The sequence below is a fragment of the Sorex fumeus genome, unplaced genomic scaffold (genome assembly GCF_029834395.1).
Source record: "Sorex fumeus unplaced genomic scaffold, SorFum_2.1 ptg000037l, whole genome shotgun sequence".
Classification (NCBI taxonomy): domain Eukaryota; kingdom Metazoa; phylum Chordata; class Mammalia; order Eulipotyphla; family Soricidae; genus Sorex; species Sorex fumeus.
In genome coordinates this window covers 32,272,642-32,297,282 of record NW_026606094.1, presented here as the reverse complement: position 1 = coordinate 32,297,282, position 24,641 = coordinate 32,272,642, and the positions used below count along the sequence as shown (strand labels likewise).

General features: G+C 34.7%; 1 protein-coding gene across 1 annotated transcript in view; it reads left to right on the top strand.

The window, feature by feature from the left end:
- Positions 1-23,434, top strand: part of SEMA3C (semaphorin 3C) — a 177,225-nt gene extending 153,791 nt beyond the window's left edge. Inside the window, exons 13-17 of the mRNA XM_056118107.1 lie at positions 1,872-1,913; positions 5,034-5,191; positions 11,604-11,671; positions 15,101-15,231; positions 20,568-23,434. Coding sequence (XP_055974082.1) covers positions 1,872-1,913; positions 5,034-5,191; positions 11,604-11,671; positions 15,101-15,231; positions 20,568-20,981 — 813 coding nt within the window. The 3' untranslated portion in view covers positions 20,982-23,434. The remainder of the gene's footprint in view (positions 1-1,871; positions 1,914-5,033; positions 5,192-11,603; positions 11,672-15,100; positions 15,232-20,567) is intronic.
- The last annotated feature ends 1,207 nt before the right edge of the window (positions 23,435-24,641 follow it).

The following is a 24,641-nucleotide window of genomic DNA, read 5'->3' as shown; positions in this document are numbered from 1 at the left end:
ATTGTAGAGGGTAAGGTACTTAACTCACACAGTCAACCCTGGTTCAGTATTCACCATGTGATACAGTCCCAAAGTATCACAAGGAGAGCAGGAGCATGTCCTAAGCACAGCCAGGCATGTCAAAAGAACAAAAATAAACAAAACAAAACCAGAGAAAATCTGGCAGATTTGCTGTTAAATTTACAGTTTTTAATACTAGCTTCAACTCTCTCTAAGGTTCTTTGTCATTGTGGGACATACTTCTTTAGGAGTGACCACTGAGTACAGAGCTGAGTAAGCCCTGAGCACCACTGGGTGTATTCCAAAAGTTCTTTTTTTATTAGTGTTTTGAAACTGTTCATAAAGCAATAGCTATGCTTCAAGTGCCTTTCCTAGTCCTTACTTAAAAAAAAGTGAATGTTTCACTAAATTAACCAAAATTTGTATTATATAAAATTTATTTTTCTCATTCAATTTAATGGGGACAAATTGGCTGGCCAAAATAATATAAAGTACTTTATTCTGGAATTACTTGAAGATAACAAAAATGTCATACTGCAGCACTTCATTTTTAATTCTGAAATATCTCCTTTTTTTGATAATCCGGAACCATTAGTTAAGTGAGTTTGACACAAACCCAAACATATATGCCATAGAGAAATCTGTTATTCTGATCATGTACTAGCTACTTATATTCTGTTGTTCAAGTTATGCTAGTGTTATCACCATGAAGAATAAACTCCCAATGGAAAAACAGTCAGTAAAAATGCATGTGGGAAACATCAGTCCAAGAGAGAGACTGAAAACTAGAGCTTTCCTAAGGATGCGTGTGCCAGTGATTGATACTGGCTAAATTAAGAGACTGGGTTACCAAATACAGTTGCTGTCTTCAGCATGGTGTTTGTGTCACATTTTTTGAGGTGAGGTAAAAATAATTGGGTGTGTATGATATACTGTGATGGGCTTATGAGGAAATAATGCCTTTAAATCGCAAAGAAAAAGTCCTTAGCTAAGTGTCACACTGATAAACTGCAGAAAGTTCCATGTAACTTTTAAAAACCAGATGCTTTGTTTTTATAGAGTGTGGAACTGTGATTCATTCTTTTAATCCTCTTCACAGAATATTTTCTGAAAATATATCCAACTTCCCTAAATCTAAACCTGGAGGTACAACTATTTCTAGTTGCCTTGAAAAGATCTTAGCTGTTATACCGAGCTGTAAAGTTATGAATAGAGCAGCTTTCAAAAAGAATCACTATCTCAAAAACTTAAATTCCTTCACTAACTCATATTTATCAAAAGAGGAGCTTTTCAAAAAATGTTTCTTTGTTTTTAACAAAGAGAATTAATAATGTATCTTTCCAAGGCAACATGTACACTTAAATAATAGTGTTTTAGACAGCACTGGGGAAATAAAAAGAGGCATTATTCCACAAGTCTACCCACCAAAGTCCCCAGATCCAATCATCCAGTCTTATTTATCTTTAGATTTCAATATACGTTTTTATTTTCAAGACATAATATTTAAATATACAACTTTTTTTTAGTTCCCTCAAATATTTTATATTCTCTCTCTCTCTCTCTCTCTCTCTCTCTCTCTCTCTCTCTCTCTCTCTCTCTCTCTCTCTCTCTCTCTCCCTCTCCCTTTCTCTCTCTCTCTCTCTCATGTGCTTCTCATATTGTTCAGGCAAGTTTAGGGATCATTGCTCAAACAGACTCAGGAGAACCTATGGGGTACAGGGATGGATGCAGGTCAAGCCCGTGCAAGGCAGATGCCCTACCTGTACTATCTCTCCAGTCCCCAAGCACTTTTTTGACCTTTCTGTGAAAAAAAAATACAGAGCCCTTTTTAAGGATACCCTGGGTAATTAATGTTTTTTCTAACTTTTCAGAATCATGCTCCAATTACAACGATGAAAATTTCATCTAAAAAGGTAAAAATAATAAAGCTATTTCATATGCATGTCAAAATGATATTATGAAAATATACATTTTATAATTTCTGAAAACATTATAGTACTTAACTATAGTTATAGTACTTAACAAATAATACTACCTAAACTATACCACAGGATAGCCTTTAAGTTTTGTGTATCATTTACTATCTTCCTAATAGCTATATATTTTGTATAAAAGTTATCAAAATAGTACAATCTATATAAGATTTTTTAATGCTCTGTAGAGTCTGTCTCCTCAACTATTCCAGTGTGTGAAGCCAACCAAAATAAAAGTTATCTTTCTGAAGGAAGAATTTAGCAAGATATTTGGGCTACTATAATATCACAAACATTCTCAGGAGCTTAGAATAGCAATCGATCCTTTTTTGATTTTCTGCTGCTGTCACATGCTTGAAATGTGCAGTACAGACTTTTATGCTTATGTCTAAAGAAGTTCTATCTTATAGGATTTATATATGTCATTTAAACAGATCCATCTGTCTCAGATATGAACCTATCTGGATTGAACATATGAACATATCAGGATTTAGGATTTGGGAAGAAATGTTGAACTGTAATGATCAAAAATGTTTAATTTCATAATCTGTGATTATATGTTTCATTTCTATGACTCCATTTCTATGATCAATTATACACCAATCATAGAAATGAGAAGTGTAAATATTAATATGTAAAGAACAAACTCTTCAACAACCTCCATAAAAGTTCTTCAGGGTGAAATGAAGGATTAGAAATGGAGTATGCTTCAGAGTAGAACTGACATCATAGAACTTACTTGATCACAAATTATAAGAAAATAATTTGAGTTCAGTAATCTGTTTCTCTGTAATACAAAGCCTTTCTCACAAATGAATTAGTGCATATAAGCTGCTTTAGTCGATCCTTGGGAACAGCTTTTTGTAAGAGTCTGTCTTATTTTTTTTGGAATATTGAAATAATGATTTTATGTGTTAGCACAATTTTGCCATAACTATAGTAATCTTCACCATATTTGGTCTGGTACCAATGAAGACATATTCCAAAGTTAGCCCTGTACTCTTTTCACATGATTAAATTTTTATAATGAAAAATAAATAGAGTACAAAAAGAACTAAAGATCTCAACCGTAAAAAATGTTTGTATGATATATAACAAACATTTTCCCAAGTAATAAGAAGCCATTTGTCATTTTCCCTAATGTCCTGTTAAGTTGATCCCAAGTCAGGATTCTTTGAAGTCAGCGGGTGAGACCTTTGTTTACTGTAGTTTAATGGAAAGAGAAAGTTTTGAACAAAATTCAAAGTAACACAAAGCAATTATATAACATAGAGATCCAACATACAGTTACAAGTTTCAGCTTGTAGTTTAACTTGTAAACTTGTAGTTCACAATACATTGCATGAAATTCCAATATAAACACATGGAGACACACAAGAAAATGTATCCGTTTTCAACATCTTATAGTGTCAATAAATTTAAGTATTTTAATGAAACCTTTAGGTTTCAGGTACAGTGATTGATTTCATGGGAATTTCTTTTCAAAACCACGTATCACATTTTTTTTCAGTGTGAAATTGTCAATATGTGAATATATTTAAATATCATGAGTTTAGAAAGTTCACTATGCTCAATCCATTTTAATATCATTTTTGTTGCTTTATTCTCTACTTTATTTCCACACACATTATAGAAGAAAATAGCTGTATTATAAAAAGAAAATATCTAGGATAAAATAGTCTATTTTCCTCTAATAAATCAATTTCTTTAAAATACATTAATTACCCATAGAGATAGTACAGGGATTTAGATGCTTTCCTTGAATACACCTAATCCAGGTTCCACCCCAAATTTGCTGTGTAGCTTTTATAAATCTTCATTCTCTCTTGGAAAAAATGGGATTATGTAATAAGTATGCTACAAAGTTTTATAAGAACAAAATGTAGTAAGAGCTAATTTAAATAAAATGCTTAGAATAGAATCTGGCTTATTAGTACTAAATGCATGATAACTGAAAGTAATAATACACTATCAGGTTTTAATTCCAATCAAACTTCATATCACATTTCATTCCGTAAAATTTAAATTTTTTATTTAAATAATCTTTTTTTTCATTACCCAGAAAATGATTGACCCTTTTTCAGAGGTTCACATTGGAAGAAAATGTCCTAGGTGCCAGAGGGACTCTAAGAAGCAGCTAACTGCCAAGCCTAATGCATCAAAGGCACAGCTACTGATTTAACATTAGATTGAATATACATATGGAAATGTATAGATATGCGTGTGCGTGCATTTATATATCCAAGTGTGTGCTCAAATCCTAGCAAAGATATTGTATGCTAGTTTGAATTATGTAGTGTCAGTGATTTGTAAAATAAGGAGTGTTAATTAGAAAACTGACCCTTCAACTCCTAGGAGCCATTTTATGCAGCCAAGGGATTTAGAGCAGTATCATAAAAAGTCCTTCATATTCTGCAAATGAGAGATCATGAAACCTTATGTCTTAGTGATGAATACTATAGGATTATACAAAAAGGTAAACTGTGTTTAAATAGAAATGATATTCTAAGTAATTTCAATTTGCTTTAAGGAGTAATATTTAATCTTAAACATGAAAAATGATTTTTATCTATTTCTTTATGTGTGCTTTTCCACCCCTGAACTTAAAATTCCTCTTTATTTTAAATTGACATTTTCAAATTTACAGTGATGCGTTGCCAGACTTAAAGAATAAGAAAGCTATCTTGTGTTTTGTAAAGAGATACCATTCAAAGAGAAATAATAATAAGACAACATAATTTAAATCTGTAATTTCTTACTCAAATCAGAGAGAACAATGACTCCCAATGTCTGAAACACACAAGCATTCTACATAGGGCTTTGTGCTTTTACTTTTTTTTTCCTAATTTCTTTTTGAAACAGGAAAGTGGTAAAGTTATAGGCATAGTAATGTAGGAAAATTCTATTTATTTTGGCATTATACCCTTCTGCACTTTGCTTCTCATTTTTAGTCTATTTCAGAATGAATCCAAGGGTTTGTGAGGTTATGCTATAATATGCTATTGATGAAAGTTTTCTTTTAATTTCCACATCTGAAATAAATCATCTTTCCTCTAATAGCAACAGTTGTACGTGAGCTCCAATGAAGGGGTTTCCCAAGTGTCTCTGCATCGCTGTCACATCTATGGTACAGCCTGTGCTGACTGCTGTTTGGCAAGAGACCCTTACTGCGCCTGGGATGGCCATTCTTGCTCTAGGTTTTACCCAACTGGGAAGCGGTGAGTTGAAAGTCAAATTGACATCATAGAGTGGTGCTGAAAGAAAATAATTGGTGTCACTAGATAATAACAAGGTGGTCTACAGCATTAGAATCAGTTCTACATTCAACACCTCATATAGTTTTTGAATGAGGAAATAGGCTTTTTAGAACTTGAGATGTTTGAGAATAAGTTAGTGTTTGAAAAATGTATTTTTCTACCTTTACAGCTTCTGGGCAACACAGCTCACCATCTGGCATCTGCAGCTAATCAGATATTTCAAGTCTCATTTAACTTTGCTTCACATTGCCTAATTTTTTATCTTTTTTGTTTTATGTGCTTTGATAGCCTAGGATCTTACCCATTTAGAGTTTCTCAGTGCTGCTTAATCCTCTTATAGTTCAGATAACCTAAAGCATTGCTTCAGGATTAGTGCCCTGATTTGCTTTCAAAACTTTGATTGATGACCATGCTTTGAGTAAACCCTGGAATAGTGCATGATTTCTAGTTAGATTAAAAGAAAGGAGAGGCTGGAGAGATAGTACAGCGGGTGGAGTGCTTGTCTTCCATGCAGCTGACTTGGATTCAATTTCTATCCCAAGCACCCTATATAGGTCCCTTGAGCCCAGTGGGAGTGATTCCTGAATAAAGAGCCAAGAGTAAATCCTGAGCAATGTGGGGTGTGGTCCAAAAAACAGAGGTGTGGGGAGGGGGGCTCGGGCAGACAACTACAATATTACATCAACTTGGAGGGTTAGCCAATAGTGAAATCAATAATAGAACAAATAATATGCAAAATTCAGGGTCAGCCATGGACACAGTTGTTTTGTGATGCTTACATATTGGTCATCATTAGTCATAGAACCAAAACCAATAAAAATTATTATCAGCAGAAAAGAGAATTTAGGTCCAATCATGGTGTTTTATAGCTTCTTTGTTCTCTGTGGAAAATACAGGCCTTTCAGGACTGACAAATATAGGCCTTTCAGACTGAAATAGACCTAGCTGTTCTGTATGCTAGGTTCTATATAAAAGATTATTGTTACTTTTTTATTCATTGTAAAATAATTCTTTCATGAAACTATTTGTTCTGGAGAGTGATCTAGAGTAGATGTACCCAAAATTATTTGACTTTTTTTTTCTCCAGAAAAAAATATCACCCAGAGACTCCTGATTAACAGTCCAGATAATGAAGAATTACTACTGCCCCCCCCACCTCCATTACAACAGCCACTAGTGGATGATATAATTCACTTTGGGAAACATTCTTCTTTGAGCTAGGTATATAAAATAAAAATGTGAAAAAGAATAAAAAAAGAAAAAAAACCTGCTTTGAAATATAGTAAGTTCTAGATGGGTAAGACAGACAATAAACGAATAGTGTGATACCTGAACGAAGACTTAAGTAAAATAAGAAAAAAATAGCATCAGGCATTATTTGAGAAGTCTGCATTTCTATGGAGAAAGACCAGAAACCCTTAAAGCTGGATCATGCTGGTATTGTTCATAAAAAGAGTCAAGGTGAATGGTATACTAGAATGAGAAAAAAAGAAGGGTGGGAAGAAGTGAATTTAGAGCACCAGAAGGTGGAGGAATTAGGAAGCTACCAAAGGCTATTCAGAGTGAAGTAAAAAGAACAACAACAAAAAACTACTGTGGAGTCCTGAGAACATATGTAACATTGTTTGACTTTTGATGTATAAAGATCTGTGGGTACACTGGGATAACTGGGATTAGAAGGGTTTGGAAGGGAAGGAGAAGATGCAGGGTAGTTAGAGTGCTGTAACAGTCCAGATAAGGAAGAACTGTGGCTTGCACGAAAATAGTACAGTTGGAGATGGTGAAACAGAGTTCACAGAATCTGCTGGTATATTAGACTATAAAAGAAATAGTAACTATTGATGTAGAGATAGTCAAATGTGGATTTTGAGTAGTTAGCAATATAAATCTGGAGCAGATGTACATGTCTTAGTTTATAACATTTTAAGTTCTGTTTAAAGGCATAAAGTAAAATAATACACCTGGTATTCACACCAATATTCTAATTTTCTCCATATAATTTGAAGGCTTACAAAGTCAATATTCTCTTGATACCCAATTCTATCTACAAAGAATTTCTCAACTCCATTGCCTTGATAGCTGTCTTTGCTTGGGTTGGAAATTTGAATTTAGGCACCAAGTGCAAGGAAATGTAATATAAAAAATGGGGGGTGTTTATTCTTTGTAGTAATCAAGTTGTTTTATGCTTTAATCATTGTAACACAATACTTAAAATTATTACTCATTGTAAAGCAAAGCTCTTTTCTTTAAAAAGTAGAGTTGAGCTAGAGCGATGAAACAAAGGATAAGACTCTTGGCAACCAACTGAAGTTTAATCCCAGGCACTGCATGATCCCCAAGTACTGCCAGGAGTAATGCCTGAGTATGGAGGCAGGAATAAACCCTGAGCACCATTGGGTATGCTCAGAAGTGTAACACCCCCTCCTCCAAAAATATACACAATAATTTAAAAATAAAAATACAAACTGAAATGTCTAACATCTGGAATAAATTTCATAAGAGAGAGAGATAAAGTACTTTTTTAAGAAAGTGTGTGTGTGTGTGTGTGTGTGTGTGTGTGTGTGTGTGTTGGCAGTTGCTGGAGGTTAGTTTACTGCATTTTACCACAGTTCTATTGGCAGACCAGTTTCTTATATAACATGAAGAAATTGATGTTCTGTATTCATTCCCTACAAAACATTCAGGTCTTGACTTTGAACTTCTCATATTTTATTTCGCAAGCAAAAAATATTTTTCTACTAAATCTCTGTACCTTACAGACCAACACTGCATACTTGATACATTTTTTTCATGCTTTTCAATATTATTTTTGGAATTTAGGCCACTCCCAGTGATGCTGAGGAACAACCCCTGTCTCATGCTTTGGAATCACCTCAAAGAGAAGCTAGGGGGATCATGCATTGTTGGGAATTGAACCCAGGCCCATTGCTTGCAACACATGTGTTACAGCACTTTGAGCTATCTCCCCAGCCCATGTCTTTAAAATTTCTGCTAAAATATGAGGTTACACAGTTGTTCTGTATTCTCTTACCTGTTATCCTTTCAAAGATAACCACAGTTATCCTTTCAAAGATATATACTTAAATGTAATTTTCACATTGTCCTTCCAATACCACATTTATAATCTTGATCATCTAGTTGTGGAAAACAAAGAACTGAAACAATATTATAGTTCTTTACTGACACATTATGTCTGGCAATAAACCATGCACCATGAGTAGGGAAGGAAAAAGTATCTAAAATAGTTATCATAACTATTTTTATTGGACTGGAGCTCTAGCATAGTGGGTAGGGCATTTGCCTAGCACGCGGCTGACCCGGGTTCGATTCCTCCACCCCTCTCAGAGAGCCCGGCAAGTTACTGAGAATATTCCACCCACACAGCAAAGCCTGGCAAGCTACCCGTGAAGTATTCCATATGCCAAAATCAGTAACACAATAGAGATGTTACTGGTGCCGGCTCAAGCAAATCAATGAGCAATGGGAGGACAGTGCTACAGTGCTATTTTTATTAGTGTCTTTTTTTTTTTGTCACTAGTAGTATCTTAATTCTAAAAAATAGCTTAGTAATAGTCATCTCTGGATGACTTAGTAAAAATTGTATTTAAAATTATACTAGGGCCCAGCACAGTAATAGAGTAGGTAGGGCATTGATTTTGCAGATAGCCAACTCATCTTTGATTTCTGGACCCCATGGTTCCCTGAACCCTCCCAGGAGTGATTCCTGAGCACAGAGCTATGAGTAAGCCCTATGCACAGCCGAGTATGACCCAAAATCAAGAATAAGAAATATCTGTACTGTTAGCTCTCGAGTGATTGGTCGGGGACGCAGAGATAAGGAAGGCATGTGGAATGTTTGAAAGTGGAAGGCTATAGCTCACTCAGGCCATTTAGCACTGAATAGCTTTCGTAGCCCCTTTTTATTGGGTTGACAGTCAAATCATCCAGCATACATCAGAGTACATAGGATCAAAATACATAAGATCAAAAGTACATATTATTTTGTAGTCTAATGATGCACAAAGTTCTTGATGAAGTAAATCAGACCACGTTGTAAATCTTTGCATCCCACTTCCCATGTATTCCACATCAACATCTATGCAAGCCTACACAATAACCCTATAAGGTATTTGTTTAATTTTCATCCAATCTTAGCACAGTTAATCTGTAACAAAAGGCATTGGAACATGCTGACCCCAACCCAGTTCACTAAGAGTTCCTAGCTGTTTGCAGCTGTGATACGGCCTTGTTCGCAGGGCAGCACATTCCTGGAACATCCTCATGACTCTGGTCAGGCTCCAACACTGTACTAATATAATGTCCAAATTATTTTCAGATTTAAATATGCATATATTCACAGTGAGTAACATGTGAATAAATTATTTCCCAAACTATTTTATGTAGTGTTTGTTTTATTTATAAATTCAATATCAGGTGATCAATATTATTATCTGGAATATTTTCCATGTTAATTTCCTTTAATAATGTTAACTTACCCAGTTTCATTTTTGCATTAGTTATATTACTGAAACTTCAAGCTCACTTAGAGTAATTCATATGGATAGAAAGTTCATTTGTTGGTAAAAAGAAATGCACTGGTATTTGGAAACAGTTTGAATATATACATTCATGTAATAATTTTTAAAATAGCATTGACACAGTAAGTAACCTAATAAAGAAGTTACCATAGCAAATGATATGAACATTTATCATCTTCAACCTTATTTCTGTCAAGGATTGCAATTTAGCCTCTAATTTTATTTATTCTATTAATTATCTATATGTGTAGATTTGTAACAAAATAATCAATTTAGTCTTAAAGCACTTATGTATTATTTCTGTGTGAGAAGCAAATAATTTCATTGTTTATTCAGAAGAATAGAATCTAATGGAGATAATACTGGCAATATGTCCTAAATATCAAATTCTGTAAGCAGGGACCATAGAAGATAGTGCAACAGGTAGGGCACTTGCCTTGCACAAGGCCAACTCAGGGGCTTACTTTCCAGCATCCCATATGTTCCCATAGCCTATCAGAAGTAATTTCTAAGTACAGAAACAAGAGTAAGCCCTAAGCACTGCCAAGTGTGACTCTGTAACAAAACCAAAACAAAATTCTGTATGCAGTTTTATGCTGTGCTATTAGCAAACATTTATAATCTTAGATTAATGTCTTAAAAGGAATCTACACATAAAAAGGGTTCAGATGGTCACCTTACTAGTTTCATCATTGAAGCCAGGCCTTATTAACATTCTTCTCCATAAGAACGTCTGAAATCTCTGGCTATAGAATACTATAAATCTAGATAATTCATCGTGACTTTCCTGATTATTAATATGGAATCACAAAGTATTGTTCACAGTATTGTTCAATAAATTCAGTCATTGGTACTGCTTATCTAGATGACTGAAAAAGACCGATTCAGTCATTCGAAGCCTGGTATGGTGCTTATATGATATATACTCACAAGTTAGTGGGAGTAAATCCTGGTGATCTTCAAAATATAGTAAATAAATGCAGTAAAAACTTGATAGAGGAGTTAGTCTGGAGTACAGAATTAATTTTCTTTCCTGACACAAGATTAAATAATTTGTGTATTCATTAATTTAGTTATGAAAATATAACATATAACATTAAGTGTCATGTGAATTTTTTGTATTTTTTGTTGCCACACCTGATGATACTCAGGGTTTATTCCTAACTGCACTCAGGAATCACTCCTGGTGATTCTTAGAGAACCAAACATATGGAATCCTAGGGATCAAAGCTGGGTCGGCTGTATGAAAGGCAATCACCACACCCGCACTACTATCACTCTATTCTTAAACATTTTGAGAAATAATTCTATAGCTGGAACAAAGTTTTGTAACTATAATTTTAAGATTTGGTATATATATAGTCTATCGATTACATAAACTATAGACACTTGCTATTATATATACCTTTAAAGTGATTTTTTATTATTGATTTTGAAATTAATTTCAATCTATAAATATAGTAATGCCTATGTGATTTTAATATTTTTGTTTTTACTAAATATTCTGATTTATCCTTCAGGGTGAAAAATTTGAAAGACATAACAGCTAACCCAATTCAATGATATTCATATGTGGGGTTTTTAGCACTGATAGTAAACACTCTCATATCTTCAATTTTTAAAGAGAGCTCTCTCCCTTCTCTCTTATTGCATTGTTGATATTTTCCATGCATTACTAGTAGAATTTCAGTTGCTCTATTTTTGCTTGTTGTGCTATATAATGCAATTGTTTTATATATGTATATGACAAATCTAAGATTCATAAAATTCAACAATTGGCAAATAATTTAATTCATATTTAAGTATGATCAGCTTACAATATATCTTTGCTTTAGGAGGAGCCGAAGACAAGACGTGAGGCATGGCAATCCACTGACTCAATGCAGAGGATTTAATCTAAAAGGTATCAATCTTTTTAATTAATTAATTTATTTATTTATTGTGCTTTTGGAGTCATACCCGGCAATGCTCAAGGGTTACTCCTGGCTCTGCACTCAGGAATTACTCCTGGTGGTGCTGGGGGGACTTTATGGGATGCTGAGAATTGAACCCTGGTCAGCCGTGTGCAAGGCAAACGCCCTACCCACTGTGCTATCGTTCCAGCCCCAAGGTATCAATCTTGACTAGTGATCAAACTTGGTAAATCCCAACAGTGCTCCAGACCACACTAAGGAAAATAATTATGATCCAGGTTTTTCATTAAAAAAAAGAATTACTAGAAAAATTCTTGGTATTTGTATATGGCAGTTAAAAATTCAGTACTCTTTGTAAGTCTTCTCAGGCTGATGAGGAATGCAAGTGTCTGGAAACAAAAATCCCTTGGAAATTAAAGGTATTTGCTAGTTTTTCACACAGGTGGTCATTGCAGTTGAATTCTTAGCTACAGTTTGCCTTCTGAATAATAAAAAAAAACATTTCTAGTTGTTTATTCTTTAAAAGAACAACTGCAGTAGCATTCTGATTGAAAGTGTACATTCTGGGGCATTACATGTGTTCACACCTTCTATTTCAAAGATTTTTCATCTTCCCATGAAGTTCTAAGACCGTTAAATACTAGCTCCTAATTTACCTCTTTCTCGTCTTTGTTTAGCCTCCATTCTTCTGGTTACCTCTAACTTTAATATTGCTATGTACAGTATGAGACTAACACCCAAGACAGTAGTAACGAGGGCCAGAAGGATTGGTCCACTATTGGAAGTCTGCTTGAAGTGCTTGGGGAAAAGGCAGTTGGATAGAGAAGGGACCACGATGACAGAAATAGCTGGAAATGATCATTCTGGATAAAAACTGCATGCTGAATGTAGGGAAAGGAACAAACACAATAACCTTTCAGTCTCTGTATTGCAAACCATAATGCCCAGAAGAAGGGGGGAGAGAGAGAGAGAGAGAGAGAGAGAGAGAGAGAGAGAGAGAGAGAGAGAGAAAGAGAGAGTGGTGGGTAATGGACACTAATGGAGGGAAGGATGTTGGAACACTGTATCACTAAAATTGATTATGAACACCTTTATAACTGTATCTCATGATGACTAAAAAATGTAAAAAATTCTTTGCACTCCATATAAGTGGAATCAAATCGTATGTATCCACTAATAACTGACCCATTTCACTTACTTTATGCCTTCAGCATTTATGAGGAAAAGGGAATGTTAGGCCATACCTGGCAGTGGTCAGGGTTTACTCCTGAATCTGTGCTCCGGTATCCGGTGCTCCTGGTGGTGCCAGTACTTGGGGAACTATATATGGTTCCAGAGATTGAACCAGGGTCAGCCCCATTGAGGGCAGGCACTTTGATCCCCATGCTGTTGCTTCAACCCTGCCATGAATTTTTTTTATATAGTAACATATAAGAATTTCTTTCCTATTTAAGAATAAGTAATATAATATTGTACAGCATATTCCTATCTGCATTCTGCAATCATCAGTCACTGGATGCTTCTACCTTTCATGTAATTTGAATAATTCTACTCTGAACATTAGTGCAATTTAATGCCTTTGTTTACAGTTTGTACTTATTCCTTATAATTTTGGTAATCTTGCCTTGAATTTTTTAATAACTTTAATCCCATAACTTCCATCCTGAAATAGAAATACTGTGGGTATTTTTGTATTATTTTGTTTATATTTTTTCTTTGTTTGGGGACCACACCTGGCCATGCTCCAGGCATATTCCTGTCTGTGTTTTAAGGATCACTCCTGGTAGGGCTCTGGAGACCATATGGGGTGCCAGGGATTTAACCTGGGTTGGCTATGTGTAAGACTTTATTATCTTGCTAGCCCCAGAAATATTGTATTCTTACATTTTTTTTCTTCATTAACTCTCTTCCCCTACCTCATCAACCATAATTATAAACAGGTACTCCTAAGATCAACAGGATGTTACAATTCTACAATTAGTAAAACTTAGCACTGGAATGACTATTTCTAGTCTTTGGATCTGAGCTTCTATTTTGTAAAGAATACTATTCTGGGCCAGTGAGATAGCTCAAAGGGCTGGAGTGTTTACTTTATATCAGGGAACCCTCAGCACCTTGTGGTCCATTAAATACAACCAGGAGCAGCTCTCTAACAAATACACAAAATGTAATAGTATTACTGCATTAACTACACTAACTTCAAAGAGAAAATATATTGTCCCATACATCATACTGATAGAATAAATCTGATTACTATTTCTCATGTGTTGAGTACTTTATAAATGTGTGTGACTTTCCATTCACAGTAGTAGTGGTCTTGTTGGTAGGTATGGACAGCAGAGGTACGAATTAAGAAATATCAGTGTTGAATTTGTGTCTGAACCTAAAATAGGTGTTTGTGTGTGTGTACAACCTTACTTTAGACTCAATAACTGTACTAAAGTAAGATCTATTATTATCTCCACTTGATAAATGCAGATTTTTTTGTTTAAATTATCACAGAATTATACTAAATTTTCTTCCAATTTAAGAATTTTAGTAAATAACCTGCAGGAAAAGATAATAAACTGAATGTTTTAGAGCCAAATAAAATTGAAAACTTACCTTGCATGCAGCCAGATTTGATTATTGCTACTATATGGTCCTCTATACATTGAGAGGGAGAGACCTGGAGTTCCTCAACACCTGGGTTCCTTGCCACACCAGGGACCAGGCAGCACCACCCTTGGGGCCCTTGCATTGAAGCATGTGTAAAGCAAGAATCTTCAGTGAGAACCCTGGACCTCCTGAGTACCACTTGAGATGCCCTTCTGCCCCAGGAAAAAAAATAAATAAATAAATCAGAGAATTCAACTAAATTGGCTAAGGACTCAGCTATTACTGATGAAGTCTTGGGGCTTCTGATTCCAAACACTGTTTCTAATCACTACTGTCCTCTGCAGCCACTTCTTTGCTCACTGACTTTTCCTGGGATTCATCTATCTATCACATGTTGAATTTGAGTTTAAGAGTGGTACGAGCCTGACTTTAATATTCTCTGGCATTCAGTAGCTCATTAATTAGAATATTGTTCCTTATAACTCATAGCCTCAGCATGCTCAATTCTAAAAAGCTGAGAAAATATAACTTACAAAGATGTTATAATAATTACATGTTCAAAACAGTATTAAGTACATTCTTTGGAGTAAAATGATTCTTGAAAAAACATGGATTGTCTCATGTCTTTTTCTTTTTCCCATTTGATTGAACACAACAAATAAACAGTATGTAATGGTCATTTTGTTAAGTGATTAATTTGCCTTTGGAAGGCTCCAGTAGTTTACCACAGACTTACAGGGAAATAAACATTCATCTAGAAAAATACACTCTAAATTCCATTGTTTCTTTTCTCTCACCCCTTACTTTTTTTTTATTTTCAGCATATAGAAATGCGGCTGAAATTGTTCAGTATGGAGTAAAAAATAACACCACTTTCCTTGAGTGCGCTCCCAAGTCTCCACAGGCATCTATCAAGTGGCTGTTACAGAAAGACAAAGACAGAAGGAAAGAGGTGAGTAATAACGCACAGCAGCAATCAATCAGGGCTTTGAAAAGAGCATTAAATCACCACTATTCAACCAGGTTCAGATCAAACAAAAAAGGAAAAGCATATGAACATCCTTTTATGTCTATGGGATGACAAGTGCCACCTTCTTTCAAATCCTTTGTCCGCAGAGTTGATGGATTAATTAGAAAATCCTCTCCGCTCACTCACCTCTGTAACATAATGATTGAAACGAGGTCTTGGGCACTCTGACAGGGCTATTGATGTGAGGAAGCATTTGTAAAAGAAACAAGATGTGTGCAGATCCAGAAGCCAAGTCTTCACACAACAGCACCTTTGTGTGATTCGCAAGATGAAAAGGGGCCTTTAAAAAGAGTTTAATTTTCCATCATAAGAAATTACATTAAACTAAAACCTTTACAGCAGAGAGCATTCTTCTGCTGTGTGGTAATGTTTCCATGACTTTGTTATTCATAACTCTCAGGTTTGGTTTAGGAAATATATAGAATCATTGTTTATGAAACCATTGTTTATTTAGTGATATTGTGGGGAGGACTAGATTTTCAAATAAAAGGATACTTATATTCACCTCCCAGTGATGGAAAATAGCTAAATCAAAAGTGAATCATGAAAAAATGGTACAAGGTAAAATATTATAAATAATTCCATAATTTTGATGTCACTGTTCTGACAAATTGAATCACTATCACCCCATTGTTCATCAGTTTGCTCGAGTGGGCCAGTAACGTCTCCATTCATCCCTGTCATGTGCTAGTGGACATATTGGGGCCTGCTTCAGGGTCAGGTGAATGAGGACCATTCACTACTACTGTTTTTGATATATCAAGTACGCCCCGGTTAGCTTGTCAGGCTCTGCCGTGCGGGTGGGATGCTCTCAGTAGCTTGCCGAGCTCTTCGAGAGGGATCAAAGCTTTGGGGGCACCCTCTAATCACCTTTACAGGTGTTCCCAGTCAGGCATATAGGTGGGTATGATACTCTCAGTAGCCTGCCAGGTTCTCTGAGAATGAGAACTAGAGAGTAAGAGGTCGTGCAGTCGCAAATGCCGCCGCACACTTTCAGGAGCTTGGTTTTAGAGTCTCTGTATCCTGGCCGTTGATGGGGTTACACAGAAGTTGGTAGGTGTAACTGTCTAGCTACTGGAATGTGGAGGAGCTGGGTGGAGGAGGCCCAGTCCCGAACCGAGCAGGCTTGAAGATCTCAGCCCTGGGTCCCGCACACCTGGGTTCCTCTGCCGGTTCCTTGTCCAAGCGTGTGAAGAGTGGTCTCAGCATGGCTTTGGCTGAGTCCCAGAGGCCTTCAGCTGTCGGGGCTCTGCTCAGGGCAGAGAGGGAAACTCAACCTGCCCTCCTTCAAGGGGCCCCAGTGAGGACAGCCAGGCGCGGGGGCAGGAGACAAATTGAATGAAGAGTAAAAAATATATACGTGTACATATAAAGCCGTAAGGTAGTCTAAGGTGTAACAGCAATGTATCTTAAAGTCTGATAAAGTCTTGGGACTGGAGCGATAGCACAGCGGGTAGGGTGTTTGCCTTGTACGCGGCCGACCCAGGTTCGACGCCTAGCATCCTATATGGTCTCCTGAGCACTGCCAGGAATAATTCCTGAGCGCAAAGCCAGGAGTAACCCCTGAGCATTGCCAGGTGTGACCCAAAAAGCAAAAAAAAAAAAAAAAAAAAAAGAAGTCTGATAAAGTCTTCTCATTGACATGTGTTCTCCTATTGATAGTTTTAGTATTGCAATTACATTATTTATGAATCTGAAGAACACATACAATTTCAAACCACAGTACATGGTTACTCCATCAAAGTAACTAAAATAAACTTTAGCTCCATATGAAAAAATACTTTTTAACTGTACTATCCTAAGATTTTATGAGCTGTTTGGGAAATTGTTTGTGTCACTGACTAATGGCCACTTTTATAAGAGATGTAATTGTCTAGAGAAAAGATAAACTAGAGACAAGTTTGAGGGCCCCCCCTTTTCCAAATCTATGGTGACAACAGTATTTTAATCTTAAATTAATAAATAGTATGAATTGAGTGCTGTTGTTGCAACAAGATGTTATACAGGAAATCTTAAAATATATGCAGTACAATTAAGTCTAAATTTTTTAAATTATTGAATTATTGCTGTGCAAAGTCACCCTTGGTAGAAACAATGCATACATGTGTCTGATAACTACAGTAAAAAAAGGGATTGTCTAACAGATTTTTTATGATAATTTATAATTTGGTAAAAAGTTCAATATATGATAACATTCAGGTGACTAGATTTGTTATTTAAATTTTTACCAAATTAATATATAAAATCTAGAAACGTGCCAGAGAAATTAAATGGTATGTTTTATTGATTTTATCCCCAGTGACATTTCAGTTCTGTTTCTGGATGCTCAAGTTTGTGTCAACTCCAAAATTAGTGTCTTGATTTTCTGTCTAATTCAAGTTTATAGGAAGACCATGATCAATGAGGAAATAAGTTAATCGTAAAAAGAAAATCTGGGGGCTGGAGCAATAGCACAGTGGGTAGGGCATTTGCCTTATGTGCAGCCAACCCAGGTTCAATTCCCTGCATCCCATATGGTCCCCCAAGCACTGGCAGGAGTAATTCCTGAATGCAGAATGAGAAGTAAACCCTATGCATCACCAGGTGTGACCCTAAAAGCAAAAGAAATAAAAAAGGAAGACTAATACAATTCTGAAAATCTGTTGTGGTCAGAATTTAAGCAAATCATAATTCTATTTATTTTTACTTTAGTAGAATAAATTGATATTTTATTATAGTTTTCCCATAGTTTAGTAAATACACTTTTTTAAACTAATGATATGTACATAATGAATATTTTGAGGGGGCCACACCCACTTCTGGCCCTGTGCAGAGGGATCACTCCTGGTTGTGCTCAGGGGACCATCTGTGGTGCTAGGGATGGAGACAGGGTCAACAAACTGCAAGGAAAGCACCTTACACACTATGCTATCTCTCTGGTCCCAGTAATGCACATTTTTAAAAGTAAGACAAATGGTAAAATCTCAGGGAAGAAAATACAAATGATTTATACCGAATAGCATAAAGTAAAAACTAAAAACTTCTTTCACTCCATTTCAAAATATATTACTCACCAAAGCATAAGAATACCAAAATTGTCTTTTTGAATATTTTATATTCCTCCAGCTATTATAATTTTTATTCCCCTCTTCTCCTCCCACTTCTTTCCCTCACTGTCTCTTTTACATTTCTTCTCTCTTACACATACGCATACTTACACATTCACACATATGTATATACACATGAAGTTACTTTGATTTTATTGGCTGCATAATTTTTAAAACTGCCATGTTATTTATCTTTTATTTTTGTGGGGTTCTTTCTATTTTAAAGAGCAATATGTTAATGACTCCATATTCTGAAAATATGTATATTTTCTATAAATTTCTGGAACTGTACTTTCTTTACCAACCAATATAGCAATTATATGAGTATTATAAAATTGGACACCAGGCTAAAACAGGGTTCAGGTCCTGACCTCATCCATGGCCCAGTTTGAGCCCCTGAGCACCACAAGGAGTAAATCCTCTATCCCCTAAAACTCAGACTCCAAAATCTTTCCCAATTTTGAATGAATAGAAAAATATTACTTCTGTTTCATTTTTAATGAATTTCTCACTAAGTTAATTTAAAAATTAACACCAAAACTTTGTTTTATACCTTTTAGTACTACTTCTTCTAGTTTTATTTTATTTTGGGTGGTGATGATGTTTGGGTCACACCCGGTTGTGCTCAGGGCTTACTCCGGACTCAATGCTAAGGAGTCACTCCTAATTTTACATGAAGAACTATATGTAGTGCAGGAGATAGAATCTGATTTGATTGCATGCAAGAGAAGCTCATTATCTGATGTACTCCCTCACCAGCCCAAGTTCTGTTCTGTTGCTTATATTTTTGTACTGTGCTTTGTGTTTTTGTGAATGTTACATTTTATCTATAACAACTAGTCTTTGATTTGGATTTTATTGATGAGAAAATATATGCCTACACAGAAAGACACCAGTTAGAAAAGGAGTCATATACATTTAGTTTGCTTTGATCTTGTTTCATTTTGTTCCTAGAGAAAGAATGTTTCTGTCAAGTAACATTCCTGTTACACATGTCAAGTAACTTTTTTCTACTTAGGTTTTTAACTGTTTATTCACTAACCTGGGCCGGAGCAATATCATAGAGTGTAGGGCTTTTGCCTTGCATGCAGGTGACCCAGGTTCGATTCCTCTGCCCCTCTCAGAGAGCCTGGAAAGCTACTGAGAGTATCCTGCCCACATGGCAAAGTCTGGCAAGCTACTTGTGATGTATTTGATATGCCAAAAACATTAACAACGAGTCGTTAACACAATGGAAACGTTTACTGGTGCCCGCTCGAACAAATCAATGAACAACGGGAGGACAATGCTATTTACTAAACTATAGCTGTAGCTATGAGGAGGATGGATTTCAAGCATATAATAAATTCTCAAGTTTAAGCCTTGAAGTAATTAAATATTAGTCTCCAAGATATTTATTGACTTTCATTACAAAGAAAAATCTTTAGGAGTCTTTAAAATCTATAACATCCCGGGGCTGGAGCAATAGCACAGTGGATAGGGTGTTTGTCTTGCATGTGGCCTACCCGGGTTCGATTCCCAGCATCCCATATGGTCCCCTGAGCACCGCCAGGGGTAATTCCTGAGTGCAGAGTCAGGAATAACCTCTGTACATTGCCAGGTGTGACCCAAAAAAGAAAAAAAGTCAATAACATCCCAATTAATTATTAGTGTGAGCTAATTGGGTAAAACACCTCAATTATATTTAAAATATGTTCCTTTCTTATAAAATATTTAGTTTTAATGATACTCATTCATTGGAAAAAGCTAATACTCAGACCTTATATCATATTTCAACTAATACGTATTTTTGTATAATAAAAGACAAGAATCCCAAGCTAAAACAAAACCTTAAATTATCTGAAAATTTCATTGTGACTCAAAATCCAAAAGCAACTAATACTCTATGCTTATGTGTGGAAAATCTTCTATTTAAAATAATGCACTTCGTTATTTTGGGCAATTTAGGTGATAATTTTACCTCCTTTTAATAAAGTCAGTGTCCCTATGATCTGCACACACACACAAAAAAGGCAATATGACCGACCAAAAGTTTATGTCTACCAAAAAGGAGATAATTTAATCTTCAGAGTTTCTGCCAAATTTGTGAATGTGAACTATACCATGTATTTTCTTTAATGATATATTTTTAAATGGTACAGATTATTTTTATGAACTCTGATATGTCCTTAGGTCAAACTGAACGAAAGAATCATAGCCACTTCACAAGGACTCCTGATCCGCTCCATTCAGGATTCTGACCAAGGACTATATCACTGCATTGCAACAGAAAACAGCTTCAAGCAGACCATAGCCAAGATCAACTTCAAAGTTCTAGATTCTGAGATGGTGGCTGTTGTGACAGATAAATGGTCCCCATGGACCTGGGCCAGTTCTGTAAGGGCTTTGCCCTTTCACCCAAAGGACATCATGGGAGCATTCAGCCACTCAGAAATGCAGATGATTAATCAGTATTGCAAAGACACTCGGCAGCATCATCAACAGGGAGAAGAATCACAAAAGATGAGAGGGGACTATGGCAAGTTAAAGGCTCTTATCAACAGTCGGAAAAGTCGAAATAGGAGGAATCAGTTGCCGGAGTCATAATTTTTCTTAGATGAAGTTTATGTTTCCCGTAGCAAATGGTCTGTCTTCAATGATCAAATTTTGAGCAAAGAATCTTATGCTTTATCCATGAGAAATTCCAGAGAAAGGCAATTACTCTTAATGTGAATGTTACATGAACTGAAATGAGCATGCATTTTCTTGTATGATATTGACTAGCACTAGACATGCCATAGTCTTCATGGTGCTTATTAGTATTTAACTTAACTCCAGATTTTATTTATGTCTTTATTTACCTAGTCTTCAAAATCAATATGGTGGCTATCAGATGAGAATTCTTGCATCCCTTAGTTGAACAAGGGCCACAAACCTGCGATCTGCCTATCTAGGGGTTCAATTTCTTAAAGTCAGTGATTTTATGTGTGAAAGTAAAATGCCAGTTTTATAAACTACATGAAAGCTGTATAAATAAATGCATGTGACAGAGTAGCAGTCAAAAGATGTAGACCTGATAAGAAACAAGGAAGAAGGTGCCTAAATGTTGAGTAAGACAATTTTATTTCTTGAAGAGAAATGAGCTTATGTACTTTCAGTGAAATATATTATTGGCTTTTAAGATTCTAAAAGTTGTAAGTTGCTGATATCTATCACTGTTCTTCCCTTATTTCGGGAAAGTGAACTATATAACCCTCAGCATAGACATCTTAGATTGGCAGTATTTCATTTCATGGAAGCATTTAAGTTTTTATTCTTATGTTATTATCATACATACCAAAATACTTTCTTTTTGGAAATTAATTTATTCTAGATTCAGGAAATGTATTCTTGCAATGTTTATTGATTGCTATGTTTTTCTCATGTTCTAATCAATGTGGCAAGCTAGACAGTATAAGAAAAAATGTTAGTTAATAATAAAGAAATTGCTTTACCTAACCATTAAATAAAAGAACATTTTTGGTCATATCAAACTTGTATATGAGGGGTGAAACCACCAAAGTGGAAAAAAGACTAATGACCCATAAGAAAATGTAATATTATTAAGAGTTTATCAAAACTGTGATTGCTTTCTAATTCCAATAATTAATTTCAGTTACTAAGTCACAGCTTTTTTAGAAGATCAACCTAAAAAAGCGTACTCATTCTTAAGTCACCATTCATTTTTTAATAAACTTTGTGTGTGCTGAAGAGGTACTCATTTTCTCTAGAGAAATGAAAAAATATCTAACGTAAAAGCAAGTTGACATGCTTTCTTTTAAAAGAATGTTGATGCACTAGCTCACTGCTAATAAATACAAATGTAGTAAGTTTAGAATATAAAAAAATTATGTTCTTATTATTCTGTGGATAATTTAATTTGAATAATTTAATACTAAGGAATTTTTTACTACAACTAATGTTTAAGTGATAGAAATAAGAAAAAAATCGCACTATCATTTTTAAAACAAAGTATTTGCTCTTTATTTTGCTTTTTAAACACTCTTTTGTGCTTCCAGGTGTAAACAGAAATTATGTGATATCATTAATAGTTTATTTTCAATTAGCAGTACATAGATGTATCCAAGAATTGTTGAATATATCATCTTTTTTAAGCTCTGCCACATAAAACGTCAGTGTAAAACTTTAAGAACTAAAATCATTGTGAAAATCAGTTTAATTGATCAAAATCTAAGCATATGATTTATTATCTAAGTAATGGTAGATTATTATATATGAAAGGAAGCTTCAGTAGACAAAAGAGTAATCAAAATATACAAAATAAGTAAAGTACATTTTTAGAAGAGCTGTTTTTAAAAGGTTTTATTCCTAATAAATATGATTCTAAAATAATCTTTGAAACAGTTTATTGTATAAAAGGTGTACTTATTTAAATGGTGCAATTAAACTTCTCTTTTCTATCCTAGATGAGAAATAGAAATATGTCCCAATATTAAACTCAGATCACCTTCTGTGTTTATGGCCAATCTACCCTATGTACAGAGTTAAAGAAAGAAAAATTAACTTAAAGTCATACTTTAGGGTGCCCCTTGCTTCATGTAAATTAAGACTGTTAGACAATAAGGGTGTTTGGTTGTGAAATATCTTTTGTGCCTGAATTTAATATCTTCTACTCTGAACATTATTATATTGTATATACTTTATTACTTTTCTTCTAAATGTGTAGAAATCTTGAACATTACTGCCAAATACAAAGAAAATTTTCTTTAAAACAATGTCAACATGTACTGAATGTTGGTGGTTGGTTTTATTTTGTGTAGTTTGACTATTTGGGTCACTTAATGTATTATTTTCCTTTGTATTGTATATAAAATTCTCTAGAAAAGCACTTTTTGTTCAAAGTGTTGGTTTGTGAATAGATTTTTAGCATGATGAAGCTGTCATTACAGTGAATGTTCACTCCGTGTAAGAAAAAAAAACTAAATGTAGTTAGCACAATAATATTTAATTGGATACTGAAGGAATCATTTGCCTGTCAAAATAAAACGTTGATTTCTTCACAGTTGTCTACTTTTATTTTTAATTCAGGGTAAATACTTATTGACATTATAGAACCTGCTGAACCTTGTAATCGCATTTTTCTATTTTGTCTTCTTTATTTAATGTAATGCATCTAAAAATCTTAAAATTCATAACTTCCAGGACATACAGGAAAAAGTCACCTTGCACCACTCTCTCCCATTTTTAAAGTCTGAAACCTAGAAGTACCAGTGTTGTCAGTTTCTAGATGCATTTCCATGATGCTTTTCATATTTGCAAGGAACTCATTAGTTTTCTCTTTGGGGAGTCTTGCACATCCAATCACGTGAGGTGGATATTTAAACTATGTTGTTTGGCAGTAGAAACAGATTAAAGTTTCAGAGTCCTTGTGCTTTGGAGTCAAATTCCTTGTATTTAAATTGGAGTTTACTGTCTTTGCTTAGTAAATGTATTGAATCTCTCTGTCATAACACTTTGTTCAATTTCATACCATAAACTGTTACGATAAAATATATCATGTGGTAAATAATCAATAAATGTCTAAATATTTTCTTTGTTTAGAAGACAGTGACATCTTGCTAAAACAAGAAGGCCTCTTTCAGTTGTGTTCTTTGTCAAGTTATGCGCCAAAGATCTGTGTTGAAGAGTTTGCTGTCAGTGGATCGAATAACTCCTTGCCAGGTAAAATGAGCCTTTATAAAAGTAGGGGGATAAAGCCACTGTTTAATTCATAACTTTATTAACACATTTGAATGGCAACAGTGTTAGAGATTTTTATTTTCAGTCTGTTTTTGTGATTCAAATCTCAACTAAGAAGAAAAATGTACTTTTCTCAACAAATTTTTCAACCTAATAATTATGTGCTACCCCCCAATTGCATTATTATTTCTCAGTATTTCGTTCACTTACATTTTGAACTAAATTCAGTTTGATATAATTTTATTGTATCTCTTATAAAGTCAAAATGTTTCTGATACTTTCAGATTCCTGACTAAATAAAATTTTTAAGGAAAAGATGAGTTCCTACCTATTCTAATTGGAATCAAGAAATACCTTGCAGCATACTTGAGTTAAATTATTAAAAAAAAAAAAAGTTCAATCTAGCCAAGGAAATAATTTGACTAATGATATTTGCTTAAAGCATTAAGAATTTTACTTAATTGTACACACAACAAGACTATGGAAAACTTATGAAGATTATTTTTTCCTAAAATTTGTATCCCCCCA